Source organism: Thalia democratica, chromosome 1 (genome assembly GCF_965202585.1).
Source record: "Thalia democratica chromosome 1, ktThaDemo2.hap1.1, whole genome shotgun sequence".
In the NCBI taxonomy this organism is placed as follows: domain Eukaryota; kingdom Metazoa; phylum Chordata; class Thaliacea; order Salpida; family Salpidae; genus Thalia; species Thalia democratica.
Genome location: NC_139165.1, coordinates 61,733,043 through 61,757,387, shown reverse-complemented (window position 1 = coordinate 61,757,387; position 24,345 = coordinate 61,733,043). Strand labels below are relative to the sequence as shown.

The window sequence follows — 24,345 nt, the reverse complement described above, 5'->3', positions numbered from 1 at the left end:
TTCAGATCTTTTCGAATTAATTAAAAGTTTAACTATTCAAAAAATTTTTTTTTAATTAAACTAAAGTCATATAGAGTTTCAAAAAAAGTTTTAAATTTGTCTGAGTATATCAAGTGTGGGAAACCTTGTCGTGTTACATAAAGTAGATAACTTAGAATGAATTAACTTACTTTTTGATTAAGCCGTTTTCGTCTATTTTCAATTATCCAATATTACCTCTACTCTTTAATTTTTTCGGTTTTTAGCCAATTCGAAATTAAAACAAATAAAATGCATTTGCAGACAACGAAGTCGCAACTTTTTACTTCACAAAAATAAGTTTCATGTATCTTTTAAGAAAAGATTAACTTTAAATAAAGCAGTCTTTTTTTATTTTAAAGTTTCCTTCTTCCGAAAATCAACGAATTTACAAACTTTAGTTCTTAATATCTCAAAAAATAATCTTATTTTGGAACAACTGTAGAAAGCTTGGTTAAAATTCTAAAAAATAAGGCTAACTTAAAAAAAAAGACCCCTTCTCGTTAAACTTATTAAACTGATAAAAAGCTTTTTTTTAAGTATTTTACTTTCACTGACTAATAGCTATTAAGCTAATTTATTTTGTGCTATCTTTTTATACGACATTGTATATACCTATTATTTTTGATTACAATTATATTAATTTTTACATTTATGTTTAAGTATTAATATTCATGCTGATTAAACTTCTTATTTATAACCAGTTTGGTTGAGAAAAATATTTGATCCTGTCAAATAATTAATAAAAATTAAAATTCACCTTAAAAATTTAGCTTATAAAGTAATAGAATTTTTATAAATTTAATTTCGATTTAATTGTTATAATATAAACAACATTGTTAAAGTACAGTAAACTATATTATTATTGTTTGAAAATGTCAGATTTTTTTATTACCGAAACCGGTCATATACATAATAGTTAATTAGAACGTATTATTATTTAAATAAGCTGTTTACCCAGTCAATTTATCAATATTTTTTAGTCAACACAAATAAACACAACATTAATTTTAAAATTTTCTTTAATGTAATAAACAACTTATAATACAACAGCAGATAAGAATAATTTAGTTTATTATTAACTAAAGGTTAATAAAATAGACAAAAAAAAAGATTTAGTAAGCGAAATCAAACATAAAAATTATAAACATTATACAATAAAAATTTAAACGTTCAAACAGACATTGATATGAAACATGATGATAAAAGTTAACAAACACTCAAAGGCTGAAAAATTGATAAGTCGAAAACAAACAGTCTGATTAAATCTTAAGATGTCTTCTTAGATATGTAATTGTCAGTCAAACAGTTTGATTAGAAAACGTATAGGAAGCTAAGTTGAAATTAAACCTAAAAGATACAACTATAGATTAAAGAAGTTAAGGTTATTTTATAATAAGAAAACATTAAATTGTGCATTTAATTTTGAAGTAAGTTTAGCATAAAAATACAGTTAGTAAAGAGTAATACTAATTTCAAAATTAAAGATTAAAAAAAAAAACAAACAAAATGTAAGTACCACAAAAATTTAAACATCATATCAGCTTTAGTTTGAAAATATTATTTTTTTTCAAGTTTAGATAAACTGTTGTAGACAAATATATTTTTTTTTACAACATAGCTATTTATTTTGAACTATTAATATTTAGTAAAGTTTAAGATGTGTTTTACTACTATATAAAGTACTAAATAACGAAGAATGAAATACTTTTTTACATTAGAAAACTTAACTCAATTATTGACTTTAAACGTTTGATAACAAAATTTTCTCATACACTAAATTTAATTAACATGCATTTTTATTTTGGCTGATTCATCCGGGCTATGTGCTCATTAATAGCCTGATGTCTTTGATGCTCAACTGCTTGATGGAGATGATGTGCAATTACGTCATTGTGCATCTAAATATAGAAGATATTTATTCAAGTTATAATGGTGAACTAAATTACTGTTACCTTAAATATTTTTTACTATTATGTATGAAACTATAGTTTACCTTTTGTTTAAAAATGTATTACCTGTTGTTGTCTACTTTCCAAAGCTTGTAACTGCTGAGTCGCAGGTAAATAAGGAGGTTGAGCCACTTGAGGGGGCAACAGAGAAGAGTGTCTCACCATACCAAGCTGGTTAAGCAACAGTGGGTTCATCATAACTGAAATTTTGCACAATTATAAAATCTAATTCGTATTAGTACCGATTTTATGGCCAGATCTTAATTTACTTATACTTTCAAATTTTGATTGACTATACATTAAAAGTAATTATAAATTGTAAAAACTCTGAAAAAAAATTTGTAGCTACGTAAATTTAAACAATAAGAATTACCTAAAAAAGTGGCTTATCCCTATCCTTAATTTACAAGTATAAATTTGCCAAGAAGGTAGGGCTCGGAAACATTTAACAACTTTAAAATTTAAAGTAAAATAATATTTTTTACTTCGATTCTTTTAAATTTAAAAACTATTTACAGCTTGACTCATTATTTTTGATGACTTATAGAATAAATACATGTTATTGTGTACCAAAGTAATATTAAATGTTAATAATACAAACCAGCTGCATGGTGAGAATCAAGTGAAGCTGCAGCTTGGGCCAGCTGGAGGTGCTGTTGATGCTGCATTTGTTGCTGGATTAATGCTCCGTAAGTTTGCAAAGGATCGTTCGCTGGATTAGCTGGTTTTATTTCGTTATAAAAAAAAATTATAATTTTGTGAAAACATTTTTTCTGTAATTGTATACACTTAAATAAAACAGTCAAACTTACTTCTAAATATATAAAAATAACTATTGGAAAACATTAATTGATACGTGTTCATATAAATTTATCTTTAAAAAAGGTAAACATACATGCAAAGTTAAGCATTGCAGCTGGATTTATTGAAGCAGTTTGAGAAGGAATCGCAGCAGCTGCTTGTACCGCGACCTGTTAATTTTTATAAATATCTTAATCATATTTAGTATAAAATATATTGAAAATTAAAAAGCTCTTTTCATGACCAAGAAAACCGTTAACTCGGTGCACACTTCTTAAAATTGTGATCAAAAACATAAAGAAGAAAACAGATAATTAGTTAACAAATAGTAGACTAAAAACAATAGTAATGAAAATATACTAGAGAAAAATATGACTTTTTTTTGTATTATAAGTTCAAGCAACTTTCTGTATGGTACTTTTAAGAAGCATCTGAACACATACTTTCTTATTATACCTCTAAAGTTTTAAAAACGACCTGTAACTAAACTACTGACAACAAAATGCTTAGAAACTCTTTTTTTTCCTATATGCAAAAGAAATTAAAAATGTTTTATATGTAAAAGAAGCATAAAGTAAAAACGTCAACAAATTCAATCTAAACTTGTAGTAACAGGTTGCTTCTTTTACTGTAAAGTTTTCTTGCATAATTAATATTTTTGGTTTGAGTTAGTTTCTGTCCTTATTTATCAATAAAATGAAAATATAATTTTCAGTAAAACATAACAATTTTGTATACTGACTTTTATTTTGTTTAGTAAATATTTTACCTAAATAACACCCATAATTACACTGTCTTTCTTTCTAATTCCAAAAAGTTTGTTGTTATTGATTAGTTAATGAAAAATCTCATATATGTATTTAGAATAAGTTTTTAAATATAAAATAAACATTAAAGAAACAAGTAAAAACAACTATGTAATTATTCCTAACACTCAAGTAAACAACATCAGGTAGATTATAAAGTAACGTCGGGTCCTATCATCACAAACGATCAGTATGTCTTGTTATATACTTTTATTTGAAAATAAAATAAGTTAAAAATGTCAGCTTTAAAGTAATCTTACATACTGCAACTTAGACATTTTATAAATAGTATATACAGCAGGGTTTCCAAAAGTGGGCGATTTTAGTAAGTCAGGGGGCGATAATTAGTAAAGGGGCGAAAGGGTGGGCGATAACTAGTAAGGGGGCAAAAAGGGGGCGATTTGAAAACTTTGGGCAGTCATAAAATGTTTACTTTTTATCCTGGTATTTTATTAATTTTAGCTAGCTATTAAATATTTGACCCTGAGGTAAAACTTAGACAAAAAAGTCCATTTTGTTTCCGTAAAATGTAAGAAAAAAAATTAAGTGCTTATGACTCCTATTTTTAAGTAAATTACATATTTTTATTCATATCTTTTTTTATTTAACAATAACGTAGGTCATAGACGATCGGGATCCCTTTGACCATTTCATAACCTGACATATATGCTAATTGGAATCATATGTGGTTTGTAAAAATCTATGTTATCTATTATTAACTATCACCTCATGATATTTCCATTTTTTTTTGAAAAGTCACTTAGTTAGACTAAAAAATATAACTATACAGGGTTGCCACTTTACTTAAAAACATGGAACTTGACAATTAAGCAAAAAAAAAAAAAACTGGAAAAATGTGGAATTTTAAACACTTTTCAACATATTAAGTAGTAAAATTTAGATTTGACACAAAAAATCTATCATATAAATAAAAATATGGATTCCTTCAAAGCAGATCTTTACGTTGACTTACAGGAAAGCTTCTTAGACTTACAAACTGACCTTGAACTTAAAGTAAAATTTAAAAGAAAGAAATGAAAGCTTTTGGACTCAACAAAAACTAAGGCAAAAGTATCCAATTTTTTGGGAGGAAATTAGATTGTTATTTTTAGATTTTCTTACTAGCTATGATGTTGAGAAAGCTTTTAGTTCAGTTATCAACATCTTGAGCAAAAGATCTAATCTAGATATTTGTGAAGTAGGTGCAGGAGACTTTATTTGTCTGATTTAGAATCAGATATAGAAAAACTTGCAAGCAGTCATGAACCTCATCCTTCACATGATATTAGACTTAAGTAGCAGAAATTATTTTATGTAAATTTTTTATTTTTTTTGATTAAAAAAAATATTTTATGTTTAACCTGGTTTGTACAGTATTTAAGTAGTCTTTTTATAATTACAATTTTATTAAGTTATTTATTCTACAACAGGTTTGCGTTATGCCTAATGAATACTAATTACGTTAGACTTCCTCTTGAGTTCCCACTTTTTACCCAAAAAAAAGTGAAAATTTATATTTTCTTAAATTTAACTTGAATATGGTCTATTACTAACAAAGTATTAATAAAACAAAAAAAAAAATTGATTTTTATATAGATCTTTTTTTTTTAATAAATGCTAATTTTATGTTTTAGTGGATTTTATGTTTATTCATAACATTATTGCATATAACATATTGAAATTTGCCATTTTGTAAAAAATATGATAATGATTTTTTGAACTTGCACTTTTTGATTTTGTTCTAAGTGCAAACTCAAGTAGAAGTCTACTGTATCGATTAAGTGGTTTATGTTTTAAAGTTATTGATAGTTTTGTTTTGACCTGGTTAATTTTGTAGTATATGTTTGTTGTTTTACGTTACACTAAAAGTTTTTATAGCATAGTGATTAAAATATTTGTTTGAAAGATATTTATTTGACAGAATTTTGTTATTACTTGTTTAATCTGTATAAGTAAATCTTGATAACCATTAAAGTTTTTATCTAAAAAAGATTTTTTTGGCTTTAAAAGAGTACAGATTTGAGGTCTCTATTTGAAAAAACTTGAAATTTTTCATTTAAAAGATTCTTAAAGTCAATTTTATTTTCAAACTTGATTTATTATTGTTAAAAAATGTATATATTAAGGTATTTTAAATTATTAGTAAACTGTTTTTTGTTTTATCTTAATTCAAAACATTTTGACAATTAAAATGTGTTGTTTATTTTATAGTTCAACCCTATCTTTTAATTTTTCACTATTTTTCTCTGTTAAATAATTATAGGCTGATAGCTAGAAAAAAAAAAAATTTTTGAACAGAATTAAATGAGCCATCAAAAAGACTGCTACAGTTACAAAACAAAGTTTAAAGCTAATTAAAAGTTTTTAGTTGATTACTTTCTGTTCACAGAACTAACTGTGAAACCTTTAATTTTTAATTTTTTGAATTTAAAGTTATTAATAAATATTGTTAGAATTTAGGTTTAGTTTCTTAAAGGTTATTCAAAGTCAAACACTATTTCATGGTAGTCTCCTACGAAATATATAACTTAAAAAGTTTAAAATTAAATTTTTAACTTTACAATTTACTTCCTTATAATATCTCATAGCATTAAAATTAATAATTTTACTGCATAACTGAAGCTGTTGATGAAACCATTTTTAATGTGAGATAATCAACCAGTCGGTCAAACTTCCTCAAACCAGAACAGCATTGATGTTTTAATATTTACTTTATCATGTGTAAATTAAGCGGTTCATTATTTTATAGTTTTTTTTCTCTGGTGTAGTAATTTTAGAATATGCCTAATATAAAGTAATATAAGTATTTTGTGCGGCTTAAATAAGTTACTTAGTATTAACTTCTAAATGTCCGAAATTTGTTATATGAGAGGTTATCATAATTTCAGGTTTCAGTTAAGATTTCAGATGGGTAACGTACAGATCAGATCCAGTCAAATTTCGGCCCGCAGATCCAGTCAAATTTCGTAAGTTGAAAATTACTTGTGCAAAATAAATAAAATTTAGTTTTTTAATAATATTTAGAAATACGCTTTCAGTTTGGTTTTCGGTTCACAGTAGTACTTCCTAGATCACAATAATACTCAATCATTTTATTACAATTTTGCTCGAGTTTTTTAAATTTTCATGTTTTTTTTAATATGCAGCCCGCAAGTAATTTTTTTTAACAAGTTGACACTAGAAAGGATGTTTTAGTAAATATGACTTGCTGATTACAAAAGTTGTCCACCACTGACCTAAAGGTTTCATTAGTTTCAAAAAAATTCATATTTAAATAGGATTGAATACAGATTACACAAGGCTTTTAAATAAATACGTATTTTAATACACTTTACTGGGCTTATAAGACAATAACTGCAAATTATTTTCTTAAGCGCTGTAAACTACTTCGAACACAGCCCAAAAGTGTGTGCATAAGAAGTACCAGACGAAATTACATTTCGAATACAACTTTTTTGGCTCAAAAGTTTGAACTCAAGAGAAAAAAATTACTTTATAAAATCATGGGGGGCGATTTTTTTTTTTCAAATTTCTGAAAAGGGGGCGATTTAGTAAATGAGTTTGGGAAACCCTGATATACAGGGTTGCCAAATGTTTTTGGCAAATTTTTTCCAGGTTCACAAAATTTTTTTAAGGTTTTTAAAATTACACGTTTTTGTGTCTATTCTTAGTTTTAAATTAATTTAAAGGTAAAAAACTGTGTTGAATAGTATAACGACATTGAATAGATATCTTAAAAATTCTTTAAATGTGTTATTTAATATAAAAAAAGTTTTGATGATGACAAACAAATTTTATCTATACGATTGATCTTTTATGTCAATTCGAAATTTTACTACTTAGCATGTAAAAGTTGTTTAAAAGTCGAGGTCTTTCCAGGTTTTTTAGTTATTTTTCTTCAAAATTACAGGTTTATTCAGGATTCCAGGTTTTTTGGCAACCCTGTATATAAGACATACTTACTTTTAAATTGAATTCAACAAATTGAAAAAAAAATTACTCATTTTTTTACAGTAAAGCAAGTTATTATTACTTTTAGTTTATTCTGTATAATAGTAAAATAGTTCAAGTTCAGTTTAAAGATCGAGCTTACCTGTAATATTATTCTAAAACCTTAATATTTATTCATATTTTCACCTTATCTAGTCAAAGAATTTTTGAACGTAAAATAAGTGAAACTTATACTCAAATTAAATTTTAAACAAAAAAAATATACAATAAAAATTTGTTTCTACTAAATAAAGACTATTTAAAAAAATAAAAAGTGTTAATGGTTCTAATAAATGATATATTAACGTTTAAATATACTTAAATTTATTAAACTTAAAAAAAGTATAAAAACGATTTACATTAGCATAAGAGGTTTTATATATGTTTAAAAGACTTCATTAGGTGCTTTTTTGGCGCACATTAATACACAAACACTACCAGTAGAAACAAACCGGGTTGATAGAACCAGTTGAGGCTTGATGCTGTTGATGAGGCTGATGAAGGTGCAAATGCGAATGAATGTGTGCGTGCTGGTGATGTTGAAGCAGCTCCATTCGAAGTTGCTGATCCATTGCTTGCTGGTGATGTGCAGAATTCAATCTTAGACAATATTTATATCAACAGACTGACCTTTTTTTAATCACTAAGTTCAAATGTAGAGTTTGCATGCAAAATTTTGCAACTTTAGACTGACATGCCCCTAGTTAGACAGACATTTTCCCTAACACTTGTAGATCGGCATTAAGTTGAGTTTATAACTAAAACTAAATGAAACTCTAGAGCCTGTTAGTATGGTTGAAACGGAGTAATATATTTGTGATAGGAATTTCTGATATATATTTTTATTCTAATTTCAAAGTTTTTGTTTAGACATGTCTCTAACTTTGCCAGATAAGTAAGAACTCTGATTGAAATTTCTATTACTTAGAAGTTTTGTACACGTTTGTGGTAATCACCGTAATTGTTTTATTTGTTCAAGGTTATTTAAGATTTAGTTAAATTTCTCAAACAACCTTCTTGACTTATCTTAAACCTTAATTCATTAATCATTATTCTAAAACATATATCAAATTCTTTACACTTCAAACTAAAGTAAATATCTTACTTTTTAATTTTTGTTCAAACTTATAAATTAAACCCTTGTACTCCCACCCTAGTTCTAAATACTTGGCTCTTATCACTTACCACTTTATCTATCAACTTTAGCCCTTAATGAGCAATTATTAGCTATCTAAACAGAAACTAATAAGAGATTTTGAGCAAAATAATTATAACTTTTTAAATGGTGTCATGCTTTTTAAATGTTTTTCCGTTAATTATTGGTAATAGAAACAAATACAATTGTATAACTTAAAGTAAAAAGTTTATGAAGATTTTCAGCTGTATTAAGGTGCTATTATATAGAACTAGAAACTAGAACTTACGTCCATATAACAAAATTAAAAAAAAAGAATTAACAAAATTAACAAGATGTAAAACTTAACTAAGCTTAAGGATATGTTTTAAATAAGTGATAAAAATACAGCTACTTTAAAATTTAATTTCACCTGGAAGCTTCTAAATTAGCTTGTGCAGCTGCTAAGTGAATATCATGTGGAGTCTGTGGCAAATGGAGACCAATAGTTGGAAGGGAAGATGCTAAGGGATTTTGAGTTGCTCCTTGAATTAAACCTAAAATTTTACTACAGTTATAAATTGTACATTTATGTTTAAAGAAACAGTATTCATAAGAATATATAAACACATTTGTTACATGTATAGAAATATACTTTATTAAAAATAAGAGATCAAATGTTTTACGTAGCTTGTTGCTGTATGTATATGTAGTCATTGAATTAGAAATAAACTCTAAAATTTACATCAGATGAATAAACAAATTATACAAAAAAAAAAAAATTATGACGTAATTTTAAATTTTGTCCAAGGCTTGGAAAAATATCTTACTTTGCTCCGAATTAACAACTAAAAACTACAAAATCCGTATAAGTTTCCAAAAAATTTAAATTTGTTGATCTCTAAGAGCAGGTTTTTTATATGTCGGCAAGACGATACTAATTAGCTTCTCTTATCAGATAACCCCTCTTGGCTTTACCCATATACAACGACAATAACTTCTTTTAAGCACAGCCTACACACCGAGTTATTGTCATCGGTTATAGGCTGTAGTATTTTTATCACCCCAAAATTGATATTTTAGTCAATATTTCTGCACTTAAAGTCAAAAGCATACTTTGAAAGCTCTCTACCCATCAAGCTAAATCTATAGTACGATACTTATCTTTTAGGTTTGTTAAGTGGTGCAAATATAATTTAAATAAATTTACGTGCTGTTAATTTAACTGTAACAACTAAATGACGATAACCTTAATCATTTTGAATTCTCATTTTAGACAAATTATATATATATATATATATATTACAATAAACATACTTAATATATGTTCTTCTAATGTTTAACCATTAATCTCTAAAAATCTATAGCAATTATTTTTATTTTATAGGATCACATGTATACACCTACTTTAGCTTCTATTATTTCCTTACAGTATCTATTTTTTACAGAGCTCAGTTGAAGTGTGTTAATCCGTTAACATTGTAATTTAGATTAAAAAGCTAAATCAGTTTAAAGACTAACTTAGGTTTATATATATATATATATATATATACATATTAGCGCGTTATAGTCAGTTAACCGCCAGGCACACGTTACATATATAACCAAGTATTCAACTCTAATTAGTTTTACCCTGTTTTGGGCAATAATAATGACTAAAGTTAATTACTTAAAGTCACAATTAATCGGAAGTATAAATTCTATATAAATATGTTGCATTTAAAACTATTCTGCTCTTAAACTTTTAAACGTTGTCTGAAATGTCAAATCTTGAGTTGTTAAATCATAAAATTGCAAAGTTTAAAATATTAATACTTAAAAAGACATAAATCCTATTGGAAAACACCTAATTTAAAAAAAATTATTATCAGATTTGATGTCGGAATTTTGATCGTCATTTAACTAATATTATATAAGTTTACGATCAACAACTTTCATATTCCAACTTCTTCTTTTTAAATAACATTGTAAAAAATAGTTCTTACTACTAATTATTAAGAAAATAACTAAAAATTTATTAACTTTGATGCAGCATAACGCTGATTTAGGAATTATAATTTAAAATTCAGCAAAAATTAATTTATTAGACCTGTTTAATTTCAAACTCATTCTAAAATAACCTGGTGGGTTTAAGTGATGCATTGCTTGTTTCATAGTTTGCATGTGAAAGTCTAGTTCCGAAGATGTAAGGTGTTGCGAAGATGGTGGAATAAATGGAGTACTAAATGAAATTTTTCAGCGTAAATAAGGAAAAAACATAAAAAGTGATGAACCTTTCAGTATTTTAAAACTATAGATTTCTGAAATTACACAAAATTACATTAAAACAAAATGTTTTACTATTTATTTTATAAACAATCGAAGAAAAAAAATTGTTACAGTTTCAATTTAAAAATCAGTTTGTGAAAATATAAGTTAACAAACGAGTTTGGAAGTTGATGCTGGTTGGTGATTGGTTGTTGAGATGGTGGTCGATGTGCTTTTATAACTTCTGATGACTGACGGTTGTAATCATTTAGCTAAAATCGTATTATAGCCAGTTATAAATAATCTAAAGTTATACATGTTATAAGAGGGACAATTAGTTTTTTTAGTAAAACTAGCAAAAATCGATAAATACGTAAAAATTGAAAATTTTTTCGTAAATTTGAAACCTAACTTGATACCTATTTTTTGTTTTTAAAAGCTAGACTCATCAAATTTTTAGGAAACATTAATAGTTATAAAGATTTCTAGTGCAGATTTTTAAAGTTTTAGATAAAAAACAAAAAGATTGAAAAAAAATCTCTAAACTAAGCCAATGATATAACTAAAAAAATAAATAAATTGCTTCAGTAGAAGGATAAAAATATCAAAAAAGAAGATTGGTTAAAATAGAAGAAGATAGAATTTTAGTAAAATAGAATTTTTCCCATCCATAAGGAGTCTATTGAACAAATTAGTTTGATTTTTTATATCTCAAATGTACTTTAAGTTTTTAAGCGGTAAAAGCTTTTGAAAGATAAGATAATATTTTACAAGTATTTATTAACTTGGAAAAAATAAGGTGAACTCTCTCTAAGGCCTCAAAGACATAAAGCCTATTTAAAACTTTCAAACCGATAAAATTAAAGAAATTTCATTTCAAAAACAAACTTTGGTTCAAAACAAAAACTTGTGCGAATCCATTACAATTCTCAATTGCAAATATACTTAAATTTTTTTAATGAACAACGTTTAATTGAAGAACCATATGATCAAAATAAGTTTTAGACACACAAAATTGTATATCAACTAACTTGTTCTTTAGAAAAATTTCCAGAACTACCACTAGGTGTTACCGACGACTGGAAACCTTGTGACATGTGTCTAAGAGTCCTCGAAGCAGTCAGGTGATAACGCCCCTTTTGCTGGTCAAACGCGGTCGTAGTTTGAATTCCGTGATGGTGAGGAACTGGGCGGACGACTTTATTACCTTGGTAATCAGAGTTATCTGATTGGTTGTTCTGAAAAGTAGTATACATGTTAATAATATTTAAATTAATAATAAGTGAAGCATAAATTAAGAAAATAAATAAAACAATTTTAAAAATATATAAATGATCAAGGTAAACGTAATTAACTTACTAGTTATCATTAACTCCAAATGATATCAATTATAAAGGTTGCCAATCTTTAAAGTAAAAAAAAACTCTGTTGTGTTTATGAGTTAGGCATATAGAATATAAAAAAGTTATACATATTTTAGTAGTATCCAGAACGAAGAACATTTGATTATTAGTTTAGCTTCAATATAGTGAAATGACTATGAATAAATAAATAAACTACATTACATACCATAAACTATGTAACATTATAATTAAAACAAATTTAATTAGAAAAAATATATCCAGCCTAATTATTACATAAAGGAAAGTAAAACTAACTTGAATTTTTTTAAAATTTCAAACTAATTTGAGTCAGTATGAGTGGAAACTTAAATGTGTTTCTATATTCAGGTTTGCTACTTTAGTTAACCTACAAAACTCTAAAATAACCTGCGTGTTTTTGTCCTGTTCATGAGAACTTCTTGAAAATCTGTCATGACAATGGATGTTATCGAAAGATGATCGTTTGTCATCAATTTTAATTTTTATTTGGTCTCGATTAGTACCATCCTTGTTAGTTTCTTTCGAAACTTTTTTCCAAGTAAAATCGGTTCTAGAGCAAGTTGATCGTTCGTGACCATAAAATCTGTATTTAAAAAACAAAAGCAATAAAATTTAGTAAATTAACGACTATAAAAAAATTAAATAGTTAATGGGTAGAAAATATAATAAGCAAGCAAATATATTAAAACAAAAAAGAAATAGTTTTAAAAATTTAAGCATATTTTTTTTAAACTAACTTTTTATTTTTCAATTTATTTCTAAAATCAATAGCGGATGAAGTAGCCGGACATATTAACAAAAAAATCTACTTTTCTAATTATTAATACACTTAAGTTATTATGGAGGTTTTAAAATATTAACTTATCGAAACAAGTTCTTTGGAAAACAAAAACTACTTTTTTCAAAGTACTTAATATATGATGTTACCTATTTTAATCTAATACAAACATTTATCTTCGTAATAACCACTTAAAAACAATGTTAATGTTTAATATAACTAGATTAAAGAAACTTTTTTCAAATTTAAAAAAAGTACTTTGAAACTCATCGTTGAAACTGAAACCAAAACAAAGTGTAAGTAAAAACTTATTTAGTTATAAAAGTAAAAATAATATTAAATGAAATAATTTGAAAAATTGTAAAGAAGACTGTCGTGAATAGTTTACAGTAAAAAATTAAAACTGGTTTATTTAACCTATACTGCACTATATATATATATATAAAAGTTTATTTCAAGATGCTAAACTCAAAGGACTCGAGTTTCGTGCCTATGCACTCATCAGCTTCAAAACAAGTTTAAAATAAAGCACAAAACAAAATCGAGAATGAAAGTTAATTTTTTTTTGCATAAATAGATTATGACGTAATTTGAAATTATCAAAAATCATATTATTTATTATCTAGATTATTAAGTCATAATCTATTTATGCAAAAAATTTTTAACTTTCATTCGTGATTTTGTTTTGTGCTTTATTTTAAACTTGTTTTGAAGCTGATGAGTGCATAGGCACGAAACTCGAGTCCTTTGAGTTTAGCATCTTGAAATAATCTTTTTTATTAATAAAGCCCTCAGGTGGGCTCAGTGTGAAAAAATTTAATTTGTTAAGTTAAATAACTTAATTCTATATATATATATATATATATATATACAACAGATGTTCTTGTGCTAAAACTTTATTTCAACTAACGGCGTTATGGATAGTTAATCATTCTTCATTGTTATCGAATCCATATAGAAACTTATTAAAAATACATGAGTTTATTTCTTTTGTTACAACTTACTTAAAATTCTTGCTTTCGTATTTTCTAACTAGTCTGTTTGGAGTCAGCGGCCTTTCGTCTTCGTAGAAGCTAAATGTTGCAGGAATTTTCTGTTTACAAATAAGGATAACATAGAAAAATTAAATTCAGCACAAACGATTTTAAACTTTAAAAACTTATTAATGTTTTTACTTAAGCATAACATTCTCTAAAAAACTATAAATATTCACGAAAATGGGTCTATTCTAAAATAAAAAGTTTTCGTTCAACTTTTTATAATAAACTTGTAGTTTAAAAATTTAGCGCATATTTTAAGACTTCTTCTTTTAAAAAAACAAAAAATAGCCAAAAAAGCCATAAAAAAGCCAAAATAAGAAGTTAAAATAAGTTTTTACTCTGTTTTTAATTTATTTTAGCTCTATTTTTCTGATAACCCTTTTTAAGCTTAAGAATATACCAAAAATAAAAACAACAGTATTTTTAGTAAAAATAAATAAATAATATATAAGTGTGCGCAGAAATTTTTTTAAAGGTGTTATGTATTCAGATTTCAGTTTTGAAGCAACTTATATAAATTGTTGTTCTGCGGTTTAACTAATAAAATTTGTTTCTTTTACATGTGTTTGCTTAAAATACTAATCAAATAATTAATGTATTCTTATTAAAAATTTTTGTATTGGTATTATTTACTTTTTTTATTTAAAAAAGATCTAGTTAACTATTAGGTAACCAGACATTAACTAACTAAAAATTCTTTGTAAGTTTTATATTTTAAGAATCCAAAATACGTTAAAGCGGCATAAAACTGGCTACTGCATCCTTTAGTAAGGTAAAATTTTCAAGTATACTTAAATAGCTTAACTTTGATTCGGTAAAAAATCATTATATGAATACAACTAAGCTTGAAAAATTGTATTTAATACTTAACAAATTACTTTAGTCTTAACCGTCATGAAGCTTTTCTTAAAAGAAATGAAGACTAGTAAAAGTTAAACTTGTATTGCAAACTTAAACTCATAAGTTAAAAATTAAATCTTTCTGAGTTTAAATCACCAAATGCCGCCTAAATTTATACTCGGTATATGGTTTTAACTTAAGCAGCAATTTAATGATATACTATAAAAAATTATTTCATTATTCAAAGCAAATAGTTAAGAATAAAATAGTTTAGTTCAGTGGCGTAGCGTGGTATTTTGGTCAGGGGGTGCGCAAATTTTTCCTCAAAAAATTCTCTAAATTAAAACTTTTTTAATTAGCTATAAAAAAAACTTTTTATAAGTAATATAACTGAAATAAATTTATTAAGTAAAATAAGTTCGTTAACTGTTTTAAAAATATTTATATATTACAAAATTAAACAATTAAATAAAAGTATAAATTTCATTAGAATTACTTATGCTTGCAAAAATGTAAACTTACTAAATAAAAATTGTTTTTATTACTTATAGTAAACTATATATCTCTAAAAATTAATATATTCAATAAAACGAAAGTATCTATTTATTTACGAAAAAATATCAATCTCTTTAATATACAATACAACAGTGATAACAACACCTCAAGTTATTAAAGTTACACAGAAGTTAAAATAGACCAACTTTATAACTGTTTTTACAGTTTATTACAACTTTGTAAAATAGTTGAAAGTATACTTTTTAAATTTAATTCATCTGATTGAATTTGTTTAAAATAAAAATTACAAACAAAGTTTATTCCTCATAGGCCGACACGCTTATCTTGTATGTTTACAAAAATAAAGTTCAGAAAACTAGCAGTAGTCTTAACAATGTAGCATAAAAAAAAATAGTAAAATTGTTTAATTTTTCTTTAAGCGTGACGTATTTTTTTAAACTTTTTGTAGAAAAATAATCTGCCATAAGGTTATACTACAGCGGTGCGCTATATTAATTGCGTACTGTTTGAGTCTAAATTCTTATGAAGTTAATGAACTTATAAAATTTTTTCCTATGGAGTTTTTCATCAACATCGGTGCGCATTTGCAATTACGCACCGAATCAGTATATTGAGTAATAACATGTACTTTCCTAACTTGTCACTAATTGGTATTAAAAATTTCGTTTAACTTTTTGAATACTAGATAAACATAGTTGAAAAAAGGCAAATTAAGCAAAAAAAAAAACTATAAAGGATAAAGATATTACATTCTTTTTTTTACATTTTTCTTTTTTTGGGTGGCACGCATGCGCCAGTGTCCCTCCCTACGCTACGCCCCTGGTATAGTTATATATTTTCCAAAATAGAAGATTACTTAAATTTTATAAACAACTTTTTACTTGTCCAGGAAGTAAAACTATATGATACTTTGCTGGAACTGGTGGAAAAGCGTTTGCTTCTTCATTACTAAAATATATAAATTAAAGTAAAAATCGAGGTTTTTAATATAATTAAAATATACTAGTTCAAACATCACCTATTTTCTTTACTTAGACATCGATTTTCGTTGTTTTCAGTACTAGATTGAATCGGATTTTTAGAACTTTCTTCATCTAATAAGAAACAGATTTAGACTAATGCTTACTTTATAAAAACATATAATTGTATATCTCACGAGTAGCGTAGATAGCTTTGCAATCTGATTTTCGTGTTTCAATCTTACGAGAATTGTGACTATACATCTCTGCAACGATTGGTTTGACAGATGTTAAATTTTGATGATCAAGAAGCATGCTGTTTTTCTGAAAGTACAACTATACATGAAACAAAACCAAAATGAAAACAATAATATATTTTTGAAATAAAAATACCTGTAAATGTTGTTGTCTTTTTGAGCTGTCTGTAAAATAGTACCATTTAAAAATATATAGCGCTTAAGTACAAAACACTGCTGAGCTTTTATTTTTATCTAAAAAGAAGTTTAAAAAAAAACCTTGCTGAATAGCTGTCGGAGTAGGAGAAAAAAACTTTCGTTGGAAACTTGAAGTGCTGCAACTGGATGTAAAAGTAGGTAGTTCTTGCTGCTCATTAGATTTTGTATTTATTTCTTGTTGGTTAATTGTATAGGACACAGTTGAAGGTTGTGAATTTGTGGGTGGCTGGTATGCATGTCTGTGTAAAAATTTTGTAATTAAAACTTTTGAAAAAAATCAAAAAATCTAGCTGAATTGAGTAAACATTATAAGCGACAACAAACTTAAGTAACAAAATAAATTTTAAACTAAGTTTTAGCTGTTTAAGGTTTGTTAGAGAAATGGTACATTTACAAGTGTTTATACAACTTGTGTTTAATGTAACTCCTGCTTTACAAAATAAACATAACACATAAAAACTAAATTGAGAACGTATAGATGTTATTTTAATTCTAATTAAAAAATCAACGTTTAATTTATATTTTTTGCGTTGATAAATCATAATATTTACTTTTAAATAAAAAGCTACGATTACTGTATTAATGGGTGGGTGTCACTTTTGCACGAGGGGACCTTTTTGCACTAAGGGTCATTTTTGCACAAGTAAAAAAAAAAAACATTTTTTTTAACTTTAATTTCTTTTTTTATTTGCTATCACTATTACCCTTAACCCTTACCCTCAGTCGGTAAATTTTCTAATTTATTTATTGTTTTTTTCTGTTTTTATTTTGATTAATAATTTTTATTAGATATATATTTTTTTTCTATCACTGTTACCCCTAACCCTTACCCTCCTACGGTTTTTTTATTTTTTTTTTAATAGTTAATTCTATCTTATTTTTTCTAGTTTTTTATTTTATAAATTTTGTGTAAATTTAATTTTTACTTTCACTGTTACCACTTACTCTTACCCTCGGTCGTTAACTTTATTTTAGTTTTTTGTATTAAATAATCGTTTAATTATTTTTTTTTTACAATTTTTTAATACATTTTTTTACTCTCGTGCAAAATAGTCGCTGTGCAAAAGTGTCCCCACGAGCAAAAGTGACGCTCGTGCAAAATTCACCCGTTCCCGTATAAATAAAACTAGTTCTTTTGTTCTTATAAATACAGTGCTTATTCACTTATCCAGACACGTTTGGCAAGATTTTTTTGTAAACATGTACGAATAATCAAAATTCCGGATAAGTACAAAAATCATTGTTTTCATATAATAATATAACTGCTGCATTTAAAAGAAAATATAATTTAAGTTTATCTTTGAAGATAAAAAAACATCGTTCTAAATGAAAGAAAAATTAAACAAAGAAAAAAAACAGACATTAAGAAAAACGAAAAACTTTGACTAAATTTAAATTCAGTTTTACGGAAACATATCACTCCTAACAAACTAATTTTTATTGGAAGTTTTACTAAAATAAGAAAGAAGACGTTTGTTTTATAGTTTTTTTCACATTTTTCAGCAGAAAACTCACAGAATTCAATAAGCTGCGAAACTTTTTCTGGCGTTGCTTCTGGATTACACCACTAATAATTTAATTACCTCTAAAAGAAATTTGAAAGTTTAAATAAAAAACTAAAAGTAATATTTTAAATAACATTGTTTTTAAAATTTCTAAACTGACTTATTTTACATGTAAAGGTTTTTGATGACTAAACTGGTTGTGAATAAAGATAGAATGTAATCTTTAGTAGTATTATTACGTTATAATAATGAACAAAAAAGTGAATTTATAAAATCACTTAAAACTTTTATACTGCATGAAAGCTTAAATATTTGTATCATACAAAAATATTAGTGTTTAATATTGAAAATTTTTTGAATTTTTTTCTGACCAAAACTGTCCGGATAAGTGAATAAGCAATGTACTTAAAAGTTTTAAGTTAGTATTACTCTAAAACAGTAATACTATGTTTTTAGTTTTTGTATTTAAAAAATAAAACTTAAACTATACAACATAGTTTTCTTTTTAACAACTTCAAAATTCTAAACTAAATAAAAAATACAAATGCACAAGAAAACGAAGTTTAGTCGGAGTAAGTAACTGTAAAGTAATAGCATTTAAACTAACAGAGGTTTTTTGTTTTCTAACACTGGTTGCCATGGAAAATGTTGTAAACTGCTAAAAGTCGGCAAATCGCTGCTAATCGATGGTATTTGTGTCGGAATATTGATTTGATCATTTGTGCTTTCAACTTTATGTTCTTTGACTTGTAATATGTCACTTGAATTGGTTTTTGGTAACTATAAAAAACTCAGTAGTGTTAAAAGTTTACATTTTTTGCTTACTTTACCAATCAAACACTGATATAGAAACATTTTATAGAACTAGTATTTTCTTGTATTTTCTATTTAAAAATACGTAGCAATATTGCTCTTTCATAACACTTTTTCTCAACGTACAAATATTAAATCAGTTTTTTTACATACTTTTCCTTCAGAAGTTAAATTGAGCGATGTCTTAAGATTAAGATGAGTCAATAAATACAGCAGTTTACTTTGAAAGCATGTGTTTTATGTAACCTAGTTTACCAAGAAGCAGCATAAAATTTGTCATAATTAATGATACATAGTTTACAATTATTATGTTATGATAAATAGCATAATAGTTGGTTACTGAGGTAAAACATCGGTCAATTAGAATCCTATTTTAATCTTTATCAGTTAGTTTTACATTTATAGTTAGTTTTGAGGCAAGTATATATTTTTGGTGAAGAAATAGTTTTTGCTATGACTTATTCATCTTAAAGCGTTTTAAGGGTTTTGCAAAATAACATAAAACTTAAAAAATTGATTGGAAGCTAAAAGTTACATGTTTTTTTAGCGAGTTGTTTGCAGTACATTGCCAAACCCTAGTCTAAATTATAAATTGATCAAAGCTGTTTAAGACGCTTATATCTGATTAAAATGAAATTAAGTAAGTGTTTTAAGTAACAGTCGCAAAAGGATAACTATTCCTACCGTTGGCACAGAAAAATGTATAAACTACTCTACCTAGTTATAGAAATTAGCAATAAAAATAATAACAAGAACAATGAAAACTTAAATAAAAAAGTGCATGATTTGTAAGCACTAACTACTTCAAATACCTATTTTTGTACTTTAAAAGAAAAACCTGCAAGTTTCTATTATCTTCAGTGTCAACTTTCAACTTTTTGTTTTCTTTTGAATAGTTATCTTCCTTTAACTTTTCATCCCACAGTCGTTTTTGCCCTTTTCCCTAAAGTAAGTAAAAAAACATTATTTTTACAAAGCTCAGTGCATATGATTATTAACTATAAAGTAAATAAAATGAAAAACTTTTTTGCTTTTGAGTTTTGATTTTTTGTATTTATAATCAACCAATATTCCTTGATTAAATTTTAAGTCTAATTTGCTTGCTTTTTACAATTCACAAGCTTCACATTAACCATGTATTTTTTGTGAAACTAAACTTTTATATAAACTAGTGATTTAATGGATCCACAAATTAGGGATCCGGGTCTTTATTTCAGATTGAGATACAGCCGGATCAAGATCCGGTAAATTCTCAGAATATCTTATGTTAGTTTAAAATATCCCGTCAATTATACAGATTTTTTTTCTTCATCGTAAACCCCAAAATTACTAATTAAATTTCAAGTTCCAGACTCCAGAATACATATTTTAAGTTTGAAATCTCCTGTCAACTATACCGAAGACCTATTGGATCAGGATATTTGTAAAGATTAGCCGGATTCAGCTTTATCCGGTTAATCACTAGTATTTCGTAAAACCTTCATACTAAAATCTTAATATAAAACAAAATAATAAAGTTACAAACTTATGTTATATACATAAAACTTTTTTTATCGGAAAATAAGTTTACTTGTTTCAATATTTCATCGGTGCCTTCTCCTTCATCTTTCACAGTTGTGTAGTCAACATCAGTTGTAATTTCACTACTAGTTGCTACTTCTTCGGTAGACACACAATTAGTGACTTCATTGTTTGTTTCAGCATCATCTCGAGGAGAAGAAATGTTTGATCGAATTAAATCAGACTGTTAAAAAGTATTTATTTTTTGTACACTCATAAATCAATAAAGTATTTTGAGCCAAAAACAAACCTTTTTTCTAAATGCTTGACTTTTATCTTCGCCTGATTGAATATCATCACTCAATAAAACCTATAAAAAGATTAATAACAATAAAACTAATTTTAAAAGAAATTAATATTATTTTAAAATATTTAAGAAAAAAATAAATTAAACTAGTTTACTAATTCAAACTATTATAAATATTAAATTAATAATATAAACAATTTTACAAATTATTCGAAGCAGCATAAATTTTTTTTATATAAGTGTGTTAGTCTTTCAACAAATGTTTTTTTAAATTTACGTACAACCTTACAGACTTAAAAAAAAATTATTTATTAAATAAAAATAAATATTATGTTTTATTTCACATTTTTAAAAACAAAATAACTTAAAATTAAAAAATTAAAAACCACGAATAAGAAAGTTTTATAATATTAGCTAAAATGTGTATTTATATGCAAATAAATAAATAAATTTGTTTAGAAAACAAACATTTTCAGCAGGCTCCTCAAGGAAAACAACATTTTTAAACTGTTGAGCCTTTTTACCATACTTATAATAACTAATTCCACATTCGCTACACAAGTCCGTCTCCATAAAATGTATTATGTCTGCAGCAGTAAAAAAAATAATTTAAGTCAACTTTGTTTAGACAGTTAATTTACTACACCTTATGACAACTAAAAAAGATAATATTTTAAAATAAAAATCAGTTAATAATAAGTGTAGTATTAAATGTTCATATCGTTATGTAATTTTAACTAAAGTTTTAGAAATACTCCTTGTTATTGGCAATATAACTAAAACTGTATACTTTATTTCAGCTAGGAAGTACTCCTACAACTTTTCAAATATAAGAGAACAAGATTCTGGAGCTCAATACAGTCTCTATAAAACGTAAAAACTAAAAAGATACTTAAAATACAGTTTTTCTAATAGTTTTATACAGAAGTTAAATATTTTAAATGTATGATTAAAAATCTTAAACATGAATATATTCAACTTGTAAAGTACTAAGTACTTAAACTTTAATAATTAATTTAAGGATTGATTTCTAAAAATTTATAATTCCCTTTGTTAAAAAAGTTGTAAGGAAGACATTTGACTTATTATTAATTTATTTTGAGAGGACTAAGCAGTTGCAATACTGATAAATTATAAAAAATATAGATAATCTTTTCAATTTTAGTTTATATAACTAAAAAATAGTAAGTATATTTAATTTTAAAACTTTATGCAATATAATCTGAAACAAAAAACTGTAGTCTGTTCTAAAGGTATACAAAGCTTAGATCTTAAGTTAAAATGAAATAATCTTAGTAAGAAAATTGTTCTACTTTTCTTTATTTGCACAGGAAGACAATCAAATAGTAACAAAATATAACAAGAGAGACGAGGTCAAGCTAAATTTCTTGTTTTCACTTAAGTGACGCTAAGGAAAATTCTAAATTTTCATTTAATGCTAAGTTAAATCCCTTAAACTAAAAAAAAATTGTTTAAAAACTAAAATAAAAACTTAACCTTTTTACTGAATATACTTTTAACTTATTCAAATATATATTATATATTTAAAAAAAGTATTTTACTGTGTAACCATAATTTCTAAGATATTTTCAATTTTCAAAATGCTTTAATTAATGCTTTTTAATACTTTCAAACCTTTTCTATTGCAACTGATACATGTAAACGGTTCATTAAATTTTGTTTCTTCAACTTCTGTTTTGTTTTCTGTCTCTTTTTCAGCTGTAATGTTTAAGTTAAAATGTTTAGACTATAAACTATAACTTGGTTATAAATCTAAAAGTTTAGAAAGCAAATAAACATCAAGTATTAAAACATTTTTAATTATATACACAAAATATAAATACTTTAATAATCTTTCATATACAAATGTAAATTGAAAAAGTAATTCACTTATTTGTTGTTTTTAGAAATTAAAATGGGATGAAGGTAGTCTTCCTCTTTTGATTTTAAAGACCAGATAAGATTGAATTTTAGATAAACAAAAATAAAAAATAGTAAAAACCATTAAAAAAATCAGTCACAGTCTTATACAAGCACCAGGGTTCGTGCGCGAATTTTTTTTTATTTAGCCTGACTGAGACCAATTTAGCCTGACATCTTTTCAAAGTAAAGAAAATACCCTTTAGAAGTCGTTTTAGGTATTAGGGGTCTTGATTAGTACTATTGTAGTCTCCGACTTCAACCAGCTTTATCTCAAAAATATTTTGAGCTTTAAAAATCTGCAAAAAGCAACTCATAGTTTAGTTACAACTCAATAAAATAAGACTAAATTGTCAAAAAGGTGATTGACCCTTCCCCTATGCCCTTCACATAATAAATTTGGTGATAAGTTTTAAAATAAGTGTTATATCTAATCTACTACTAGTGTAAAAATTTATTATATATTACTAAACACAAGTGTTCAATTTAACTAAGCACTAAGTAAAAACATTATAATCAGAAGATTTATAATAAAACGACTTGCATTGTCGTGTTTTATTTAAGTTTAAAATGAAACGCTTACACGAGTACTAAAATAAGTAAAAAATGTTTATTATAGTATTTTGACTAATACTTAAAATTGATAGATAAATATAAATCCTAAACTCTAAATAAATACAGTGATTGTTGATGTCATATCAGATTTAAAAAGCTTACACTTAAATTGAAAAAAAACCTTTACGATTTTGTTCTTGTAAAGAAAAATGAATTGTACCTAAAATTTGTACTCCCACAAAACTTAATACTTTTATCTTAAAGCTAGGTTTTAGTCTTATGAATATCTTTAATAACTTTAAATAAACAGTAAAACATATGAATAAATTGCTAAGAGTTTTAATCTAAAAAGTGTTTGGTGTAAAGCCTTTAAATTAGAAATTAAAACAGTTCAACCAACTAAGCTATGAAATACATAGCTGATGTAGACGAATTAAAAAAAAAGATCTAAGTTGTTAAACTAAACTGTAATGTTTAAACTGTTTTTTTTTTCGAACTTTCATAATTATGACGTATAAAATCTACTTAAAATAAAATAATGAAGATTATTAAATTTTTTTTAAAGATTCAACAAAAGGTTTTAAGCATTTATTTTTACAAATACTGACTGATTTTGTCTTTAATAACTAAATTTTATTTAGAAATAAATTCATATCTCTATTTGATCTTAAAAAGATTTATCAATTTTTTTTATCAAAAATTTTGAACCATTTTAACTTTGAAAAACTGATATTCTCAAATTTTTAATAAAAAAACTGATTTAGCCTGACGTTTTTCAACTTTTTTCAAAAAAACTGATTTAGCCTGACTTAGCCTGATGTAGCCTGACGCGCACGAACCCTGAAGC

The 24,345-nt window shown here is 25.5% G+C and overlaps 1 protein-coding gene across 1 annotated transcript in view; it reads right to left on the bottom strand.

Moving 5' to 3' along the window:
- Nucleotides 1-1,075: 1,075 nt before the first annotated feature.
- The window catches only part of LOC145850014 (uncharacterized), a 50,395-nt gene continuing 27,125 nt past the window's right edge, over nt 1,076-24,345 (bottom strand). Inside the window, exons 13-34 of the mRNA XM_082955154.1 lie at nt 22,659-22,742; nt 21,492-21,610; nt 21,027-21,086; nt 20,787-20,960; nt 20,055-20,159; nt 19,011-19,183; nt 16,959-17,137; nt 16,837-16,865; nt 16,641-16,767; nt 16,503-16,578; nt 16,366-16,432; nt 14,093-14,181; nt 12,698-12,893; nt 11,960-12,166; nt 11,106-11,200; nt 10,802-10,902; nt 9,115-9,238; nt 8,020-8,167; nt 2,866-2,941; nt 2,572-2,691; nt 2,037-2,170; nt 1,076-1,919 (exon numbers count right to left, since the gene is read on the bottom strand). Of these exons, the coding sequence (XP_082811280.1) occupies nt 1,818-1,919; nt 2,037-2,170; nt 2,572-2,691; nt 2,866-2,941; nt 8,020-8,167; nt 9,115-9,238; nt 10,802-10,902; nt 11,106-11,200; nt 11,960-12,166; nt 12,698-12,893; nt 14,093-14,181; nt 16,366-16,432; nt 16,503-16,578; nt 16,641-16,767; nt 16,837-16,865; nt 16,959-17,137; nt 19,011-19,183; nt 20,055-20,159; nt 20,787-20,960; nt 21,027-21,086; nt 21,492-21,610; nt 22,659-22,742 (2,585 nt within the window). The 3' untranslated portion in view covers nt 1,076-1,817. The remainder of the gene's footprint in view (nt 1,920-2,036; nt 2,171-2,571; nt 2,692-2,865; nt 2,942-8,019; nt 8,168-9,114; nt 9,239-10,801; nt 10,903-11,105; nt 11,201-11,959; nt 12,167-12,697; nt 12,894-14,092; nt 14,182-16,365; nt 16,433-16,502; nt 16,579-16,640; nt 16,768-16,836; nt 16,866-16,958; nt 17,138-19,010; nt 19,184-20,054; nt 20,160-20,786; nt 20,961-21,026; nt 21,087-21,491; nt 21,611-22,658; nt 22,743-24,345) is intronic.